This window comes from Ranitomeya variabilis, chromosome 2 (genome assembly GCF_051348905.1).
Source record: "Ranitomeya variabilis isolate aRanVar5 chromosome 2, aRanVar5.hap1, whole genome shotgun sequence".
Classification (NCBI taxonomy): Eukaryota; Metazoa; Chordata; class Amphibia; order Anura; family Dendrobatidae; genus Ranitomeya; species Ranitomeya variabilis.
The window spans coordinates 807,334,637-807,354,428 of record NC_135233.1 but is presented as its reverse complement, the minus strand read 5'-3'; the positions used below and the strand labels follow the sequence as shown (position 1 = coordinate 807,354,428).

The window sequence follows — 19,792 nt, the reverse complement described above, 5'->3', positions numbered from 1 at the left end:
TGGGTCCCTCATAGTACAATGTAGTGTCTCTGGCGGTGGTGGTGCGCACCCAACGTCAGACACACCGTTGTAACATGAGGGGCCCTGGGGCGGTCCCGCCGGCCTCAAGAGAGTTCCCCCCTACCCCAGCTCAAAATGTGCTCTACCACGTGCAAAATTATGTCGCACAGCTCCACCAATCTTTAGTCTATTCGCTGACATCATTCAATGTCTGGCACTGACAATACAAATTTGTAGACATCTATGATGCAACTTAAAGTAGTCTGTGTCTGTGTCCTATATTGGCACCATTAAATAGTTACTGCCAAATTACTATGTCAGAAACTCAGTAGATGAGCCCACCCCTGTACCTAAGTATGCCACCTTTTTTTTTGTTTTGGTTGTTTTGCGAGACATTAACATCTATTTATATTTTGGGAGTACTGGGACAGACACTCCTTGCACTACTCCTCCACTCACCACCAAGCTGCCTGTGTATCCATGTAACCGCTGTAAAGCTGCCATGAGCCTATTGTTTGTTATTTTAGGCCTTTGATAGCCTGTCTGCGGTCCCTACTTTAAATACTCCTCCACTCACCACCAAGCTGCCTGTGTATCCATGTAACCGCTGTAAAGCTGCCATGAGCCTATTGTTTGTTATTTTAGGCCTTTGATAGCCTGTCTGCGGTCCCTACTTTAAATACTCCTCCACTGACCACCAAGCTGCCTGTGTATCCATGTAACCGCTGTAAAGCTGCCATGAGCCTATTGTTTGTTATTTTAGGCCTTTGATAGCCTGTCTGCGGTCCCTACTTTAAATACTCCTCCACTGACCACCAAGCTGCCTGCCCGTGTATCCATGTAACCGCTGTAAAACTGCCATAAGCCTATTGTTTGTTATTTTAGGCCTTTGATAGCCTGTCTGCGGTCCCTACTTTAAATACTCCTCCACTGACCACCAAGCTGCCTGCCCGTGTATCCATGTAACCGCTGTAAAACTGCCATAAGCCTATTGTTTGTTATTTTAGGCCTTTGATAGCCTGTCTGCGGTCCCTACTTTAAATACTCCTCCACTGACCACCAAGCTGCCTGCCCGTGTATCCATGTAACCGATGTAAAACAGCCATGAGCCTATTGTTTGTTATTTTAGGCCTTTGATAGCCTGTCTGCGGTCCCTACTTTAAATACTCCTCCACTCACCACCAAGCTGCCTGTGTATCCATGTAACCGCTGTAAAGCTGCCATGAGCCTATTGTTTGTTATTTTAGGCCTTTGATAGCCTGTCTGCGGTCCCTACTTTAAATACTCCTCCACTGACCACCAAGCTGCCTGCCCGTGTATCCATGTAACCGATGTAAAACAGCCATGAGCCTATTGTTTGTTATTTTAGGCCTTTGATAGCCTGTCTGCGGTCCCTACTTTAAATACTCCTCCACTCACCACCAAGCTGCCTGTGTATCCATGTAACCGCTGTAAAGCTGCCATGAGCCTATTGTTTGTTATTTTAGGCCTTTGATAGCCTGTCTGCGGTCCCTACTTTAAATACTCCTCCACTCACCACCAAGCTGCCTGTGTATCCATGTAACCGCTGTAAAGCTGCCATGAGCCTATTGTTTGTTATTTTAGGCCTTTGATAGCCTGTCTGCGGTCCCTACTTTAAATACTCCTCCACTCATCACCAGCTGCCTGCCCGTGTATCCATGTAACCGCTGTAAAACTGCCATGAGCCTATTGTTTGTTATTTTAGGCCTTTGATAGCCTGTCTGCGGTCCCTACTTTAAATACTCCTCCACTGACCACCAAGCTGCCTGCCCGTGTATCCATGTAACCACTGTAAAACTGCCATAAGCCTATTGTTTGTTATTTTAGGCCTTTGATAGCCTGTCTGCGGTCCCTACTTTAAATACTCCTCCACTGACCACCAAGCTGCCTGCCCGTGTATCCATGTAACCGATGTAAAACAGCCATGAGCCTATTGTTTGTTATTTTAGGCCTTTGATAGCCTGTCTGCGGTCCCTACTTTAAATACTCCTCCACTCACCACCAAGCTGCCTGTGTATCCATGTAACCGCTGTAAAGCTGCCATGAGCCTATTGTTTGTTATTTTAGGCCTTTGATAGCCTGTCTGCGGTCCCTACTTTAAATACTCCTCCACTCACCACCAAGCTGCCTGTGTATCCATGTAACCGCTGTAAAGCTGCCATGAGCCTATTGTTTGTTATTTTATGCCTTCGAAGCCTGTCTGCGGTCCCTCCTTCCACTAGGCCTCCACTGACCAGACCACTGCTGCCCGTGTACCCCTGGAACCAATTTTAAAGTGCCTACAGCCAGCCCATTTTATTGTGTTAGGCCTTCGAAGCCTGTCTGCGGTCCCTCCTTCCACTAGGCCTCCACTGACCAGACCACTGCTGCCCGTGTACCCCTGGAACCAATTTTAAAGTGCCTACAGCCAGCCCATTTTATTGTGTTAGGCCTTCGAAGCCTGTCTAAGGTCCCTCCTTCCACTAGGCCTCCACTGACCAGACCACTGCTGCCCGTGTACCCCTGGAACCAATTTTAAAGTGCCTACAGCCAGCCCATTTTATTGTGTTAGGCCTTCGAAGCCTGTCTAAGGTCCCTCCTTCCACTAGGCCTCCACTCACCTGACCACTGCTGCCCGTGTACCCCTGGAACCAATAATAAAGTGCCTAGAGCCTATTTTTTTATTTAATTTAATATTAATAAAGCCAGGATGAACTACGATATACCACGCTATGAGCTACCCAGTTGACAATTCTTTTGCGAGAAAAGCCATCCCACCCCTCCACCTGCATGTTAAAGACCGCATTGTCCTTGCATTCTGTCAATTTGTCAGTCCAAAGGTATACCTGACAACAGACACATGGACCTGTAGGCCTGGCCACGGAAGGTTACGTGTCCTTTGTGGCTAAATGGGTTAATGTATTGGATGCATGGTCCACACAGGGGACAGCCTGCAAAGTCTGTCTGCAGTCCCTAGTTCAAGTTGTCCTCAACTGAATAAAGCTGAGCTTCTACCTTCTGGCTCTGATTAACTGCTGTTTTTAAAAAAATTGGCTGTTCCGTCCTTCTAAAGGTGTCTGACCCTGCCTGGTGTTGTCCTCAACTGAATAAAGCTGAGCTTCAACCTTCTGTTCCAAATTACCATTTTTAAAAATGCAATTGGCTGTTCCGGCCTACTAAAGGTGTCTGTCTGCCCCTGCCTGGTGTTGTCCTCAACTGAATAAAGCTGAGCCTCAACCTTCTGTTCCAAATTACCATTTTTAAAAATGCAATTGGCTGTTCCGGCCTACTAAAGGTGAATGTCTGCCCCTGCCTGGTGTTGTCCTCAACTGAATAAAGCTGAGCTTCAACCTTCAGTTCCAAATTACCATTTTTAAAAATGCCATTGGCTGTTCCGGCCTACTAAAGGTGTCTGTCTGCCCCTGCCTGGTGTTGTCCTCAACTGAATAAAGCTGAGCTTCAACCTTCTGTTCCAAATTACCATTTTTAAAAATGCAATTGGCTGTTCCGGCCTACTAAAGGTGTCTGTCTGCCCCTGCCTGGTGTTGTCCTCAACTGAATAAAGCTGAGCCTCAACCTTCTGTTCCAAATTACCATTTTTAAAAATGCAATTGGCTGTTCCGGCCTACTAAAGGTGAATGTCTGCCCCTGCCTGGTGTTGTCCTCAACTGAATAAAGCTGAGCTTCAACCTTCAGTTCCAAATTACCATTTTTAAAAATGCCATTGGCTGTTCCGGCCTACTAAAGGTGTCTGTCTGCCCCTGCCTGGTGTTGTCCTCAACTGAATAAAGCTGAGCTTCAACCTTCTGTTCCAAATTACCATTTTTAAAAATGCAATTGGCTGTTCCGGCCTACTAAAGGTGAATGTCTGCCCCTGCCTGGTGTTGTCCTCAACTGAATAAAGCAGAGCTTCAACCTTCAGTTCCAAATTACCATTTTTAAAAATGCCATTGGCTGTTCCGGCCTACTAAAGGTGTCTGTCTGCCCCTGCCTGGTGTTGTCCTCAACTGAATAAAGCTGAGCTTCAACCTTCAGTTCCAAATTACCATTTTTAAAAATGCCATTGGCTGTTCCGGCCTACTAAAGGTGTCTGTCTGCCCCTGCCTGGTGTTGTCCTCAACTGAATAAAGCTGAGCTTCAACCTTCTGTTCCAAATTACCATTTTTAAAAATGCAATTGGCTGTTCCGGCCTACTAAAGGTGAATGTCTGCCCCTGCCTGGTGTTGTCCTCAACTGAATAAAGCTGAGCTTCTACCTTCTGCCTCTTACTAACTGCTGTTTTTTTAAAAAATTGGCTGTTCCGGCCTACTAAAGGTGTCTGTCTGCCCCTGCCTGGTGTTGTCCTCAACTGAATAAAGCTGAGCTTCAACCTTCTGTTCCAAATTACCATTTTTAAAAATGCAATTGGCTGTTCCGGCCTACTAAAGGTGTCTGTCTGCCCCTGCCTGGTGTTGTCCTCAACTGAATAAAGCTGAGCCTCAACCTTCTGTTCCAAATTACCATTTTTAAAAATGCAATTGGCTGTTCCGGCCTACTAAAGGTGTCTGTCTGCCCCTGCCTGGTGTTGTCCTCAACTGAACAAAGCTGAGCTTCCACATTCTGGCTTTCGCCCTATACTATCAGATATTAAACTGCATTTGGCCTACTAGTGTGGTTATGCCCTTGAAACAGTGTCTGCTGCTCTTGGGTTTGCTACTCCACTGAACAAAGCAATGCCGCCTGTTTAGTCCTGTTACCAATTTTGAACTGCATTTAGCCTACTTTATTCTTTGGCCCTATATCTGTTTCCTCCTCATCCTGCCCATTGCCCAGCCACTGCTAGATGAGTCTGCTGGTACATTGACCTAGACCACTACATTCCCCTTACACTCTACACAGCCAGAATCTGACCCTGCTGAAAGTAAGGTTCCCCTTCCCGCATGTTATACCACCTTACACAGGGACAGAGAGGAAGGTGCAGATGAAAGTGCAGGTTCCTTCATCAGGTGGGGGGGCATACTCGTTGGCGACGTCACTGGCACAGGGCCCCTCAGAGTACGCAAAAGTGTCGCTGCTGGTGGGAGGCGCCCCCGCCATGCAAACACACATCGCTGTACTTTGAGGGGCCCTGTGCCAGTGCCAATGCGAACGAGTGGGCCCCCCCTGCTTGCTCAGGATCACAGCACTTGCAACGTTGAAATACTTACCTTTCCCTGCAACACCGCCGTGACATAGTCCGCATTTCCTGGGCCCACGAAAAACTTGAGCCGGCCCTACTCCCCCCACAACTTTTGCCAAATGACCCCCAATTCCCTATGCCCAACTATTATTATAAAGTTAATTAAGATTGACAAGCTTCAGAAACAAGAATGGATGTTTTTGGCATTAAAATGGGCACTGTAGGTGTTTTCCTGGCCTCCACTCACTGCCGACTATGCTTCCCCATTGACTTGCATTGGGTTTCGTGTTTCGGTCGATCCCCGACTTTTAGCGATAATCGGCCGACTGCACTCGACTCGACTCTGGACAAAATCGGGTTTCACAAAACCCGACTCGATCTTAAAAAAATGAAAGTCGCTCAACTCTACGTGGCTGTGCAATATACTACGTGGCTGTGCAATATACTACGTGGCTGTGCTATTTACTACGTGGGCTGTTATATACTACATGGCCGACTGCGAACAATCAGCGACAGGCGCAGTCTGTGTCGGTGAATTCTGTGTATTCAATGTATTATTCTAAAATCTTCATAAATAAACTACATACATATTCTAGAATACCCGATGCGTTAGAATCGGGCTACCATCTTGTAAATAATAAAGACTCCAAGATTAAAGGCTCCCTCCTTCCTACAGTCATCCGTCCCCCTCTACTAGTACTCCAAGGAGTTCATTATCAATGCCGAAATGCCAGAAAACGGGACTGCCATGCAAATGATCTGATTCTGAAAGACAGTCCCCTTTCTACAGAGTCCCTGTCTGTTTCAAGACCAATGACATTTATTAACTGCAATTATACAAAGTTCAATGCACAATAGAACATATTGTTGTGCCGCTTAACAACATGTGGATGTCATACTGAAAAGATTTGGCCTCTCTTGTTAACTTGATTTAAGATACTCCTACAAAAAGTGTCAAAGCATATAATTGGGACTTTAAATCCTTTATAATAGATCTTGTATTAAAACTAAAATGCAATCAGTGATTCTAGTAGGTAGGAGAAACTTCAAAGTATGGAATAGCAAAATAAATAGTAAAATTATAAGGTGAGATCTTCTTGCACAAAATTTTAAAAAAGGGTTTCTTCTGACTTTTTTTTGTTGCATGCTAAGACTGAGTAATACTTTTGTAACTAATGACATTGCCACTGCCTAGAGTTTGCGCAAAAACAATAGCAAATTTGTGATGAAATTATGAATCCTATACTTGGTATTTCAACTCTTCAGAGTGTAGTTAAGTCTAGAAGATTGAAGATGAGCACAGGAATGAACTGTAAACTGCCTTTTTGTCAAACACGAACAAACAATTACTTTCATATCCAAGCAATAATTTGCTGTAAGATTAATATGATGCAGTAAGACTGCATAATACTGAAATATGAACAAAATAGACAAGAAAAAATCAGACAGACAATAGCTAAGATGTGAATAGTTCTGGCATGTATTTACTTTTACAATGGTTTAGAAAGATTATAATAGTAAAGGTATATGCCTCTGTTCTGTCTGTTCTGTTCTTCCTGTTCCAATACTGTAAATATGTCACTTTGTGTTTTTTTTTTACATTATTTTTCTCTATACAGTATTTAAGTTGAAACTTACAAGGATCATGCAAAATATCAGAACAATTAACTTTTTCTCTCCCTTGCTTAACTCCTCCACAAACAGTTTGTCCTGTGCTGGGGTGACCGTGTGTGAAGGGGGCTTGGGAGTTGAACAACCATCAGACTCCTGTGATGCCAGCTTTATTACATGACTGGCATCTATGTCTAATGGTCACGTTCTGTGCTAATAATAATCTTTATTTTTATATAGCGCTAACATATTCCACAGCGCTTTACAGTTTGCACACATTATCATCACTGTCCCTGAATGGGCTCACAATCTAAATTCCCTATCAGTATGTCTTTGGAATGTGGGAGGAAACCGGAGTACCCGGAGGAAACCCACGCAAACAAGGGGAGAACATACAAACCTCTTGCAGATGTTGTCCCTGGTGGGATTTGAACCCAGGACTTCAGCACTGCATACAGTAGTTAAGTGCTGTCAATCACCAGTGAGTGAGGCAGGGACATGCAAAACTAGTTGGAGGAAAAGTTCACTGCTCCTCTTTTTCATACTGAGTGCACCATGCACTCTAATTAGTATATTTTATTAAACTTATTTTTCTGTTGCATGGAAGTAGTGATTAGAACACTAAAGGAATACCGCCTCCCCAAAAAAAATGAGGCAAAAAACAATGCTTTGTCATCATACCGCCGAACAAAAAATGCAATAAAACATGATCAAAAACACGAATGTAAATAAAAATGGTACCCCTTAAAACGTCATCTTGTTCTGCAAAAAGAAGCCATCATACAGCTCCATCAGCAGAAACATAAAAGTTATAGCTTTCAGAATAAAGTGATGCAAAAATAATTATTTTTCTATAAAATAATTTTTATTTTGTAAAAGCGCCAAAACATAAATATAAATGAAGTATCACTGTAATTGTACTGACCCGAAAAATAAAGCTGCCTTACCAATTTTGCCACCAGCAGAATGGTATACATATATAAAAAAAAGATATGAATTTAAATAGCTGTTTTTGGTTCATTTTGTCTCCCAAAAATTGGAATACAACGCGATCAAAATATGCCATGTGCCCTAAAATGGTGCTAATAAAAACGTCTGCTCATCCAGCTAAAAACAAGCCATAACATGACTCTGTCAGCCAAAATATGGAAAAATTATAACTCAAAATGTGGTGATGCAAAAGCTAGTTTTCGCAATAAAAAGCGTCTTTCAGTGTGTGACAGAAGCTAAACATAAAAACCCAATATATCAATGGTATAACTGTAATCGCATTGACCCGAAGAACAAAGTCGCTTAATCACTTATACCGCATGAGGAACTGCATAAAAAATAAATAAAACCAATACTTCACATGCTGTTGACTTTTTCATTCTGCCTTCAAAAGATCACAGTAAGACTCGGCGCACATTTATCCTGCGCTCCGCACTGAGTGCTTACACGGGGGTTTCTGTGTAAATCTCTGAAATAACTCATTCAGATGGAACCTCTGGTGGAAGATTCCCTATAATGAGGCAGATGGAGGCACTGTGGATGCCATAGGACCTGTGATCCGGCTGTGTCCATCTTAGGGGATTGCATAAAAGTGCCGTCAGCCAAAGTTTTGTCCACTTCTGAAAAGCAGGATACCACTGAACAGAGGCCAGATGGAGTCCAGAGTAACTCTGCTGCCTCATTATAGGGGTTTCATCTGTCACGTCGCCCAGAGGTTTAGATGTAAACCCCAATGTAAGTGCTCAGTGTAGCGCGCCGAATAAATATGATCATAAATGTTATGTAAAATGTTCCCAATAAAAGCTTCAACTCAATCCACAAAAAAGCAAGCCCTCACTCTAGACTTTCATTTCTTTACAGAAATATAGGTGCTTCCATGTTACTGATAGAACAAAGGCTCTGGGAAAACATACTTGCTTCTCGTCCCCAAAACAAATTCAGCAAATTCTCCAGTCCCAAATTCAAATGCCCCCCCCCCCTTTTCTGAGCCCCAGTGTGCCTAAGCCACATTTAGCGCCCACATGTTTGGCAGTGCTGTAGTAATGAGAGTCTGCCTAATTTAGAGGTGCATGTCTGCAGAAGCATGAGTTGGGCATAATGTGTTTGTGGAAAACACCCATGGGGGGGGTTTCTGCTTTTTTACCACTTAAGGGCTCTGTATATGGAGTCCGCAAACTATTCTAGGAAAATCTGCACTGCAGGAGGGAAATAGCGCTCCATTCCTCCCGAGTCTCTCCCTATGGCTAAGTAGTAGTGATGAGCGAGTATACTCGTTGCTCGGGTTTTCCCGAGCACACTCAGGTGATCTCTGAGTATTTATGACTGCTCGGAGATTTAGTTTTCGTCACCTCAGCTGAATAATTTACAACTGCTACACAGCTTGAGCACATGTTGGAATTCCCTAGCAACAAGGCAACCTCCACATGTACTCAGCCTGGCTAGTAGCCGTAATTCATTCAGCTGAGGTGACAAAAATGAAATCTCTGAACACTAACAAATACACAGAGATCACCCCAGCAACGAGTACACTCGCTCATCACTACTAAGCAGTACTGAACATCCACATATGGGGTATTTATACACTCAGCAGATATTGTGAGGCAAATTTTCGTGGCATTTTTACTGTTTTCCAAGTATGAAAATGTAAAATTTGGGGCTAATACAATTTTGGTGGTAAAAATGTAAATATTTTTTTCTTCACTGTCCAGTGGTATAAAATTCTTTGATACATCTGTGGTGTCATTATAATCACTGCACCCATAGATGAATTCATTGAGTGGTTTACTTTGTAAAATGGGGTCACTTATGGGGGATTCTGGTGCATCTCAGGGGCACCCTCACACCAGTGCAGCAAAATATGCACTGTAATATTGGCACTACTTACCTTCTGAGCTTTGCACTGTGCCTTAAAAGTAGTTTTCGACCACATATGGGGTATCAATTAACTCAGTAGAAATTGCAAAACAGTTTTGGGGTAAATTTTCACCTGTTATTATTGTGAAAATACAAAATTTGGAGCTAAAAAAGATGTTTGGGGAAAAATTTGATTTTTTTTATTTTCACAGCTTAACGTTATAAACTTCTTTGAAGCATATGGGGATTCAAGGTGTTCAATCCACATATAGATAAGTTCCCAAATGGGTCTAGTTTCCAAAATGGTCTCCAAACGTGACATGGCGTCTGCTAATTATTCCAGGAAATTTTACTTTCAAAAAGTCAAATGGCACTCCTTCTCTTCCGAGCCATGCCGTACACACAAACAGTTGTTTTCCTACACATATTGAGTATCTGCGCACTCAGTGGAAATTGCACAACAAATTGTAAGGAACAATTTCTCTCTTTACTCTTATGAAAATGCAAAATTTGAAGCTAAAAAGTTTTATCTGGGAAAAATAGGATTTTTTTATTTTCCCAGCTCTACGTTATAAACTTCTGTGAAACATCTGTGGGTTCAAGGTGCTCAGTACACATCTACACAAGTTACCTGAGGGGTCTAGTTTCCAAAATGGTGTCAATTGTTGGGGATTTCCACTGTTTAGGCACATCAGGGGCTCTCCAAACATGATATGGTGTCCGTTAATTATGCCAGCAAAATTTGTACTCAAAAAGTGAAATGGCGCTCATTCCCTTCTGAGCCCTGCTGTGTGCCCAAACAATAGATTTCCCCACATATGGGGTATCAGCATACCCAGGATAAATTGCACAACAAATTGTATGGTCCATTTTTTCCTGTTACTCTTGCAAAAGTAAAATAATTAGGTCTAAAGGTAAAATTTTGTGAAAGAAAAGTACATGTGTATTTTTTCTTTCTACATTCCTAAAATTTCTGTGAAGCAACTGAAGGTTTAATAAACTTCTTGAATGTGGTTTTGGGTACCTTGAGGTGTGCAGTTTTTAGAATGGTGTCACTTTTGGCTATTTTCTGCCACATAGACCAGTCAGCCACTTTAAATGTGAGGTGGTCCCTAAAAAAATGGTTTTGCAAATTTTGTTGTAAAAATGACAAATCACTGGTCAACTTTTAAACCTTATAACTTCTTAACAAAAACAATTATGTGTCAAAATTGTGATTAAATAGACTATTTTGTGTGATATGACTCTCTGATTTAAGGGTATAAAAATAAAATTTTGAAAATTACGAAATTTTCCACATTTTCAGGCAAATTTCCATTTTTTTTATGAAGTGCAATATGTCTCGAAAAAACAGTCTCAGAATCGGTGAGATCCATTGACGTTTTCCAGAGGCATGACCTCATAAAGGGACAGCTGTCAGAATTGCAAAAATTGGCCTGGTTAGGAAGGTTAGAACAGGCTTCAGGGCAAATGGGTGAAAATAGGAAAACCTCAGTCATTCCACAGACAATAACAAAGTTTCAGCATATAACAGTCTGAACATGACAAATTGTCAAAGTTACATCACCCTGTGGCATCAATTCCTACGTGAAAGCTCTCTTTCTTTATAAACATTTCTATGCGCGGACTGCATATAGGGTGTAGGCTGTACAGAAAGTCAGTGTGGGTAGGGTTAGCCAATAACTGCAGAGTAGTAGTTTAGGTTAAGGGGACATGGTTCTGGCAACTTTCTCCTGTACAGCTCAGTTGTATTCCTCAGTATTTACCATTGTTTGTTCACCTTAGGACCTATATAGTGAAAATCAGCATAAAAACTTGTATCTAGGATATTAAAATAATTGAGTTTAAAGCCTATTCAAGTTAAATTACTTAAGTTGTGTAAAATGGCAATATAGATACATTGGAAAGATGTTTACTGGATAATAGAGATCCATAAAAATGGATGGTAACCTAATAGTAAACAGTCCATTTAAGAACACAGTGCACTGACAGAGTTCATGTTTTTAAAATTAAAATGGTCCAAAAATTCCTTTCAGTCAGTTGTGCTCAGACAGGCAGTTCTTTGCAGTGTGCTGATTTAAACTGAAGCTGAAGGTATTGCTGTCATCCTGTTATTGAGATGACTGGTGTGCCACATATTCCACAGTGCTCTATGTTTTCTTCACACTACTACGTTAGCCAGAGGCAAAAGAAGTCATATTTAGCCTGTGTTTGATAGTGCTACTGCCTGGATGACTGGTGCCGGTGGTGGTGGTGCTTCTGCTGCTGCTGGCAACTAGAACATTCTTAACTATTGCATGGCATATTTTTCTTTTACACCAACAAGTCCATTGCTCTTTCCATTTTCTTTTACTGCACATTTTGTACAACAATATAATTAACATTTGACTATTTTAAACCCAATTATTGACACCTTTAAAAAGGATGTAGCAATTAATACTTTCTAAGTTGTCAAATTGGATTAGTATAACAGTTATGTAAAAGCAAGCATGCACAGTTAAAAATATTCCTTTTTAAACATTTTTAAAACAATCCACTTCCCAAAAATGATAAGAAATGCTACTGTAGATCGGTACATGTCCGAAACGCCAACACTTTCAATAGGGCACTGTATTGGTGTGGTGTGTACAGGTGTAACATTTTACTAGTAATCCAAATATGCAAAAAGAATTTGCTTGTATCAATGAAACTGAGTTGTAGTTTAAATGTCTGGATTGTGTGGTATTTTAGCTGAATTTCTGGAAAACAGTTATTCACTCCTTCACAAAAAAGGACTGCACAAGGAATGCAAAACATTGCTTGTAACAATCAAGCACACTATGATTTCAATTTTTTTTTTCTGAAAAAAATATTGTGATGTTTTGCTGCTGATTCCTAGCACATTAATGGGTGTTACCAATATAAAACTACAAGTCTGTGGTCACTCAATTTAATTGCTGGCTTGTGAATCCTTACATCATGTACACTGCATGCAATGAGAATTCTCCAGTGCCAGTATCAGGAGAATAGGGAACATGACCACAAGTATGCGATTTGCATACATGCGGGTCATGTGCAAACTAGACTGTATCCGACCTTGCTGATTGCAAGTTTATTGAGCAAAGATGAATACGGTTTAGTCAGACTTTGGCTATAAGTAGGCGTATTGCTTACTTGCAGCCACATGACCACTCGCTCCTTAGCGCCAGCACCAGAGAATACTCACTGCATTTATTGCACACAATGTGAGGATTCACATGTCTGCAGTCACATAAAGAATGATAAAAAATGTGCATTTGTAAATGAAATAAAACAAATGCCAACTGTACCATATCATTTACAAGTCACTGAGTCCGGCACTGCTGCTGCTATCACTCCTACTGTCAAATGAATCTCTGTATTATTTACAGACTACTACACTCAGCTTCTTCTGCTGAAGTTGTATAATACAGCACTGTTTACAGTATTTATTTGATTTAATAAAATCCAGCTCATCATGATTACATCTTGAAGGTGCTCGGAGTCCGTAAACAACTTGTCAGGATGTGAAGAAAGCAGAGTTGAGGAAACTCCAGGTCCACAAACTGTGATTCTTTCATTCACATAAAATATATGGAGGACATGCAGAGTCAGCAATACAACTTTACAAGAAACGCGGCATCAACACGTTTCAGGTGTCTGCACACCTTTAATCATGATCATGTGAATAAAAGAATCACAGTTCATAGAGCTGGAGTTTTCTCCTTTATGCATTCTCTTCCTATCTCTGAAGCTGAACTGTGAGCTCTGTTGTCCTCTCACCATCATAAATCACCCTAAAATGACTGATACATCTCCTGCCTAGTCTTTGGTATGATAGTCCCTTCTCGAGGGCTGATATGCAACGTGTGATAGCTGCAAGACATTATGGAGAGGCACACAAGTTGTTACGCCTAAGGTCATGTCAACCTTCTGTGGCTGATTCAATCTTCAATTTGTAAAAAGGCAGGGTGCATGTTTTTGGTGATTTCTGCAAATCGAATTGCAAGTTAATTAAATTCATTGAATTTGTATATCTCATAAAATTTTATTCATTGCTCTCTACTGGATAACATTGTTCCTTTTACTAAATGCCATAGTTATCTATTATGAAAATGATGCAGTGATGTGGGATATTTGATGAGGGCCAAAGGTTTTCCTGAACATTCAATTTTAGTAAAGGAAGGGAAAATAGCAGGCAACTATGAGGTCATAAAGGAAATTATCAAAATTAGCAAATTTATTGCAATCTTTTTTTATTTCAGATCTTTGCAACTGGCATAAAAGGAGATGTGGTAAGTACCCACTATATTCACTTGTGAATGTGCTGTGGCCCCTCCATTATTTTAGGTCTTTTCACATTTTTGTTGCAATTCTTTTTAACTCCTTACCGACATCGGGCATACATGTACGCCGATGTCGGTCTCCTTACCTTTGATGTGGGCTCCGGCGGTGAGCCCACATCCTTCCAGGGACATGTTAGCTGGTTTGAACAGCTGGCATGTGCCCGCTATAGCTGGGGCTGGAATCGTGATCCACCCATGGCTATTAACTAGTTAAATGCCACTGTCAAACACTGACAGCGGCATTAAAATGGTGCTTCCGGCAATCGCACCGGAAATAAGCACACCGATGATCTGCGTCATGAGATCGCGGGTCACCAGTGTGTCGGCATGACAACCCGAGGTCTTCTGGAGACCTCTATGGTTGTCAGTGCTGGATTGCTGTTAGTGCCACCCAGTGGTCGGCGCTCATAGCAAGTCAGCAATTCTACTACATATAGGCTATCTGACCATCACCTCAATGTAGCAGAGCCGATTGGGCTATGGCAGCTTCTAGTCTCGTATGGAGAATATTGAAGCATGCCAAAAGTTAAAAAAAAGTGTTTAAAAATATATAAAAAATAAAAAAAATAAAAGTTCAAATAACCCTCCTTTTACCCCATTCAAAACAAAAAATAAAAATAAAAAATACACATATTTGGTGCTGCCATGTTCAGAATTGCCCGATAGATCAATACCAAAAAGGATTATCCTGATTGCTGAATGGCGTAGTGAGAAAAAAAGTAAAAATGCCAGAATTACGGGGTTTTTTTGTCGCCGCAACATTGCATTAAAATAAAATAACGGCTGATCAAAAGATCATATCTGCACCAAAATAGCATCAATAAAAACTCGGCACGCAAAAATAAGCCCTCAGCCAACACGAGATCATGAAAAATGGAAACACTACGGGTATTGGAAAATTGCACATTTTTTTAAATCAAAGTTTGGAAATTGTTTTCACCACTTAGATAAAAAAGAACCTAGGCATATTTGGTGTCTATGAACTCATAATTACCTGGAGAATCATAATTGCAGGTTAAATTTAGCATTTAGTGAATCTAGCAAAAAAAAAGCCAAACAAAAAACCAGTGTGGGACTGCACTTTTTTGCAATTTCACCGTTTTTGGAATTTTTTTCCCGTTTTCTAGTATATGACATGGTAAACCAATTCTGTTATTCAAAAGTAGTGTTGAGCATTCCGATACCGCAAGTATCGGGTATCGGCCGATACTTGCGGGTATCGGAATTCCGATACCGAGATCCGATACTTTTGTGGTGTCAGGTATCGGTATCGAAACAACATTAATGTGTAAAATAAAGAATTAAAATAAAAAATATTGCTATACTCACCTCTCCGACGCAGCCTGGACCTCACCGAGGGAACCAGCAGCGTTCTTTGCTTAAAATGCGCGCGTTTCCTGTCTCCCGTGATGTCACGGCTTGTGATTGGTCGCGTGCCGCCCATGTGGCCGTGACGCGACCAATCACAGCAAGCCGTGACGTAATTTTCAGGTCCTGAATGCAGAATTAGGCATTCAGGACCTGAAATTATGTCACGGCTTGCTGTGATTGGTCGCGTCGCGGTCACATGGGCGGCACGCAACCAATCACAAGCCGTGACGTAATTTTAAAATGCGCGCGTTTCCTGCCTCCCGTGACGTCACGGCTTGTGATTGGTCGTGTCGCCCATGTGACCGCGACGTGACCAATCACAAGCCGTAACGTAATTTTAAAATCCTGAATGCCTAGAATTAGGCATTCAGGACCTGAAAATTACGTCACGGCTTGCTGTGATTGGTCGCGTCGCGGCCACATGGGCAGCACGCGACCAATCACAAGCCGTGACATCACGGGAGGCAGGAAACGCGCGCATTTTAAGCAAAGAACGCTGCCGGTTCCCTCGGTGAGGTCCAGGCTGCGTCGGAGAGGTGAGTATAGCAATATTTTTTATTTTAATTCTTTATTTTACACATTAATATGGATCCCAGGGCCTGAAGGAGAGTTTCCTCTCCTTCAGACCCTGGGAACCATCAGGGATACCGTCCGATACTTGAGTCCCATTGACTTGTATTGGTATCGGGTATCGGTATCGGATTAGATCCGATACTTTGCCGGTATCGGCCGATACTTTCCGATACCGATACTTTCAAGTATCGGACGGTATCGCTCAACACGATTCAAAAGTACAACTCGTTCCGCAAAAAAATAAGCCCTCACATGGCCATATTGATGGAAGAATAAAAAAGTTATTGCTCTGTGAAGGAGGGGAGCAAAAAGCGAAAACGCAAAACCGAAAAAAGCGGGGGATTAAGGGGTTAAAATATAATTTACAATACTGTTAAATTATCACACAGCACTGTTTTTCTTAGCTTTGTTTAAAGTTCTTCAACTTACTATTTTGTGTTCTAACACCCAATATACATAGGGAACTTCTGGCCCTGAAGGTCCACCTGGAAAAGAGGGACAAAGAGTAAGTTAATCTTATATATGCATTACTGAATAATTGTATTGTACTGTAATTATATTTTTATTTAAATTGGTTAGCCAATTTAGATAAGAAGTTAACTGCAGAGTACTACTGTTCTCTAAATTGCAGTTGATGAAAGGTGGTGTGATCTGACTTTTCTACTAGCAACTTCCAATTAATAAACAGTTTTCCCATGTTCATTGCTTTTTTTCAATTGGAGGAGACTGGGGTCTGCTCAAAACCCTCTATCAACCGCCATTTTTAAGAACAGGAGAGTTGTCCAGTTAGGGAACAAAGTTACACAAGATCATGTCCTCAACGCATCTGTTAAAATGAAAGCAAAATGGCCAGCCGCTTTAAGTGTATATGTTACAGAAGTTGAAATCAAGTTGAGTGTAATCATTTACAATATATTTTACTCTTTTTAAAATATTTTTCCTTCTGGATATTTTTTAAGTATACCGTTTCCCTTCCTCATCCTTATAGTGAAAGCATACTAACATGTATTCCCAAATGTAGAATCCAGTGTACAAAAAGCTAGCATAATCTAGATTGTTTTATGTGGCTCAATTAGGAGCTTCAGCTCTGCTTTTTTATTACCGAGCAATGTTCCTTCTAACCACCAATGGATGAGTTGGGAATCCTATCTAAACCAAAAGTTAATATTTGCAAGTTTCATTCTCTAACAGCTGGTCAGACCTATCATTATTTTTAATATGGATGTCCATAATTGCTAGCCACATGATAACATTTCTCAGAAGCTCCTTGCCTCTTCTATAGTTTCCCCAATAGCTGTTATTTTCCAGAAGATGAAAGCAGAGTGGACAGTCCAGGCGCAGGAGGAAGACTAGAGGAATTAGCACAGTAGCAATCACTCGTACCAAGTCATGTCATAGCAGTCATTGCTTTAAAAATCAATTCTTAGTCCAATGTCTAAGAGCAGTGGTTATCATGCTGCAAGCTCTACTCCTCTGGATTCGCTATAACAAAAACATGTTTGTATGATATCTGCTTTGGTGACTTCCCTTCCTGTCTTGGCTTTTCTCTCCAAACAGTGTCACACACTCGTTGCGGGCAAGCTGTTTTACAACAATAATTCTGTTCCCACTGAGATCTCTAGTTCTGTCCATTCTGAGAGCTTGAGAGTTAACTTTTGTTCTTGTTTTCTCCTTTCTGTGTGGCCTGGACTGAGCTGCAAGCTAATTAAGGTCCTGAAATTCTACCAGTTAAAGTTTGACTAGGTAGATTGAACTCCTGTGTGCCTTGCTTGCATTCCAATGTACTTATTCTCGATTTTGATATTGACTTGTTTATTGACTATTGATCTGCCTTAGAATTTTGTTAGATTATTTTTATCAGCTTGCACCACCAGGCAGCAACAGACTTCGTGAACCCCAACCTAATGACCCATGTTATAGTTCAGATACTTGTACAAGTGTTGTAAGGTGAAGGTCCTGGCAACCCTTGGGATCTGTTAAAGAGTGTCTTGTGCTAAGTCTATTCTTGGTGACCATTTTAACAGTTGGCCCATTAGCAACCCCACATTACATATTGGCGGCTTAATGGCTGATATTTGTCTGCCTTGCTCAGCTGTTCCAGTTAAGAAGCCAAGCAGTGTACTGGGAGACAACCAGTGTACTGGGAAACAAGTAGCTGCTTCTTTATTGTATGCAATTTGTACACAGTTCACATTTCCACCCTGCGCTTTGAATGGGTTGCTACCATGTATGCTCAAACTTCATCCAAAGACTTACTGATAGGGAATTTAGATTGTGAGCCTCATCGGGGACAGTGATGATGATGTGTGCAAACTGTAAAGTGCTGTGGAATATGTTAGTGCTATATAAAAATAAAGATTATTATTATTATAATTCACTAGAACTGCTAATAAAAGGGTCCCTGGGCAACCATGTATAAACATATTTGGATCATCATGTTAGTCAGGGGGGGATGAAATGTAGAACTTATCTGTCTGCTTTCCTCTAGCTCTTCCCTCCATATACCCCACTCCGCTCTCTAATAATGTTTTGCAAGCAGCAAATGACTACTATCAGTAATGAGAAAATGTGTCTTAACTGAACACAAATTTTACAGATTTCACCATTGAATAGAGTTTGAAAGATCAATCCAAGAGGAGAAAAAAATCAGATCTCCTTGACAAGATATATTACAAAGTTTCTTATTTTTAAATGTACTAACAATTGATGAAAAAAACATGGAAATGGTTACTCTTTAAGCTTTCCAAGCCGCTTAAATACGGATCATACTTGAAATTGAAATAATGAACACTATGAATTTGCCTACCTGCTGGTGAATTTAATTTTAAAATTGCCCATTGAATTTTTAATGAGAAATCACAAAATCTTTCATAGAAAATCCTGCATGTTTTTTCAAATAGCGACAGAACATTTTCAGAGAATTAGCTGCAAAGCACTTATTATTAACAAGGTTCATCTGCTGAAACATAATACATCAACGTGTGTAATGTCAAGGTTTTTTTGTAACCAAAATTCATGAGTGGGCATTGCATATTACGGTATATTACAATGCACCTAGCGCTTACAAATGTCCTTGCTCCTTGGTACACAATCACTGCGGTAATACAATAAAGCAAATGTTGAAGACTGACTATAGAATTCTGGGTGGAATTGTATTCAATTGCAATTGTAACTTTACTTTCCACCACCTGGATGTGATTAATTGGATTAAAATGATTGAATAGCTGTAGCAAATGTAAAACGCTTTTACAATATCATAATGGTCTTCATGCCAATATGAATACTCGATCTGAAAAATAACAGCCTTGATTAAAGATTAAGGTTTTCGGGGTATACATTTATAGTAGTATAAAATGCTTTGTTCCTATAACAATTTTTTTCTGTTCAAAATGGAAAATGATTTATCTATGATTAATCAAATAATCAATTACTTTGAAATAAAAGGTTGAGAGAATAGTGAAAGAAAAATTTACCTGAAATGTGTTATTCCTTAATAATTCAGTGGATTTATTATATAGACGTTGATATTGTTACATATTTAATTAAGCAAGATGTTTATTATATTGGTCCTATAGGTATGACTGGCTACAGCTGAAAGTACCATATTCTGTTTTGTGTTCCATTATATCAACTATTTAAAATCAGTAATGTAATAAGAAAATAGCACAAATATAAGATATAGCTAGATAATAATACCACAGCACCTGTAATATAGAGTCATTTAGTGCATCTATGGTGGTGCCGTACAGTGCACAAAAATGTGTGATACGGGGGCAAAATTGCCTTAGGCCAGCAATTAATTTTAAGAGAAATTAAAAAAGTGAAGGGAGAGAATAAACATTACAGACTCACTAGATTTCCTTTCACGTGGCTCTTGAACAGATTATACGAC

At 40.7% G+C, this 19,792-nt stretch overlaps 1 protein-coding gene across 2 annotated transcripts in view; it reads left to right on the top strand.

The window, feature by feature from the left end:
- COL19A1 (collagen type XIX alpha 1 chain) overlaps positions 1-19,792 on the top strand; it is a 1,614,879-nt gene that overhangs the window by 607,190 nt on the left and 987,897 nt on the right. For both annotated transcript variants that reach the window (XM_077289962.1, XM_077289964.1), the window contains exons 16-17: positions 13,876-13,905; positions 16,361-16,405. In XM_077289962.1, the coding sequence (XP_077146077.1) occupies positions 13,876-13,905; positions 16,361-16,405 (75 nt within the window). The remainder of the gene's footprint in view (positions 1-13,875; positions 13,906-16,360; positions 16,406-19,792) is intronic.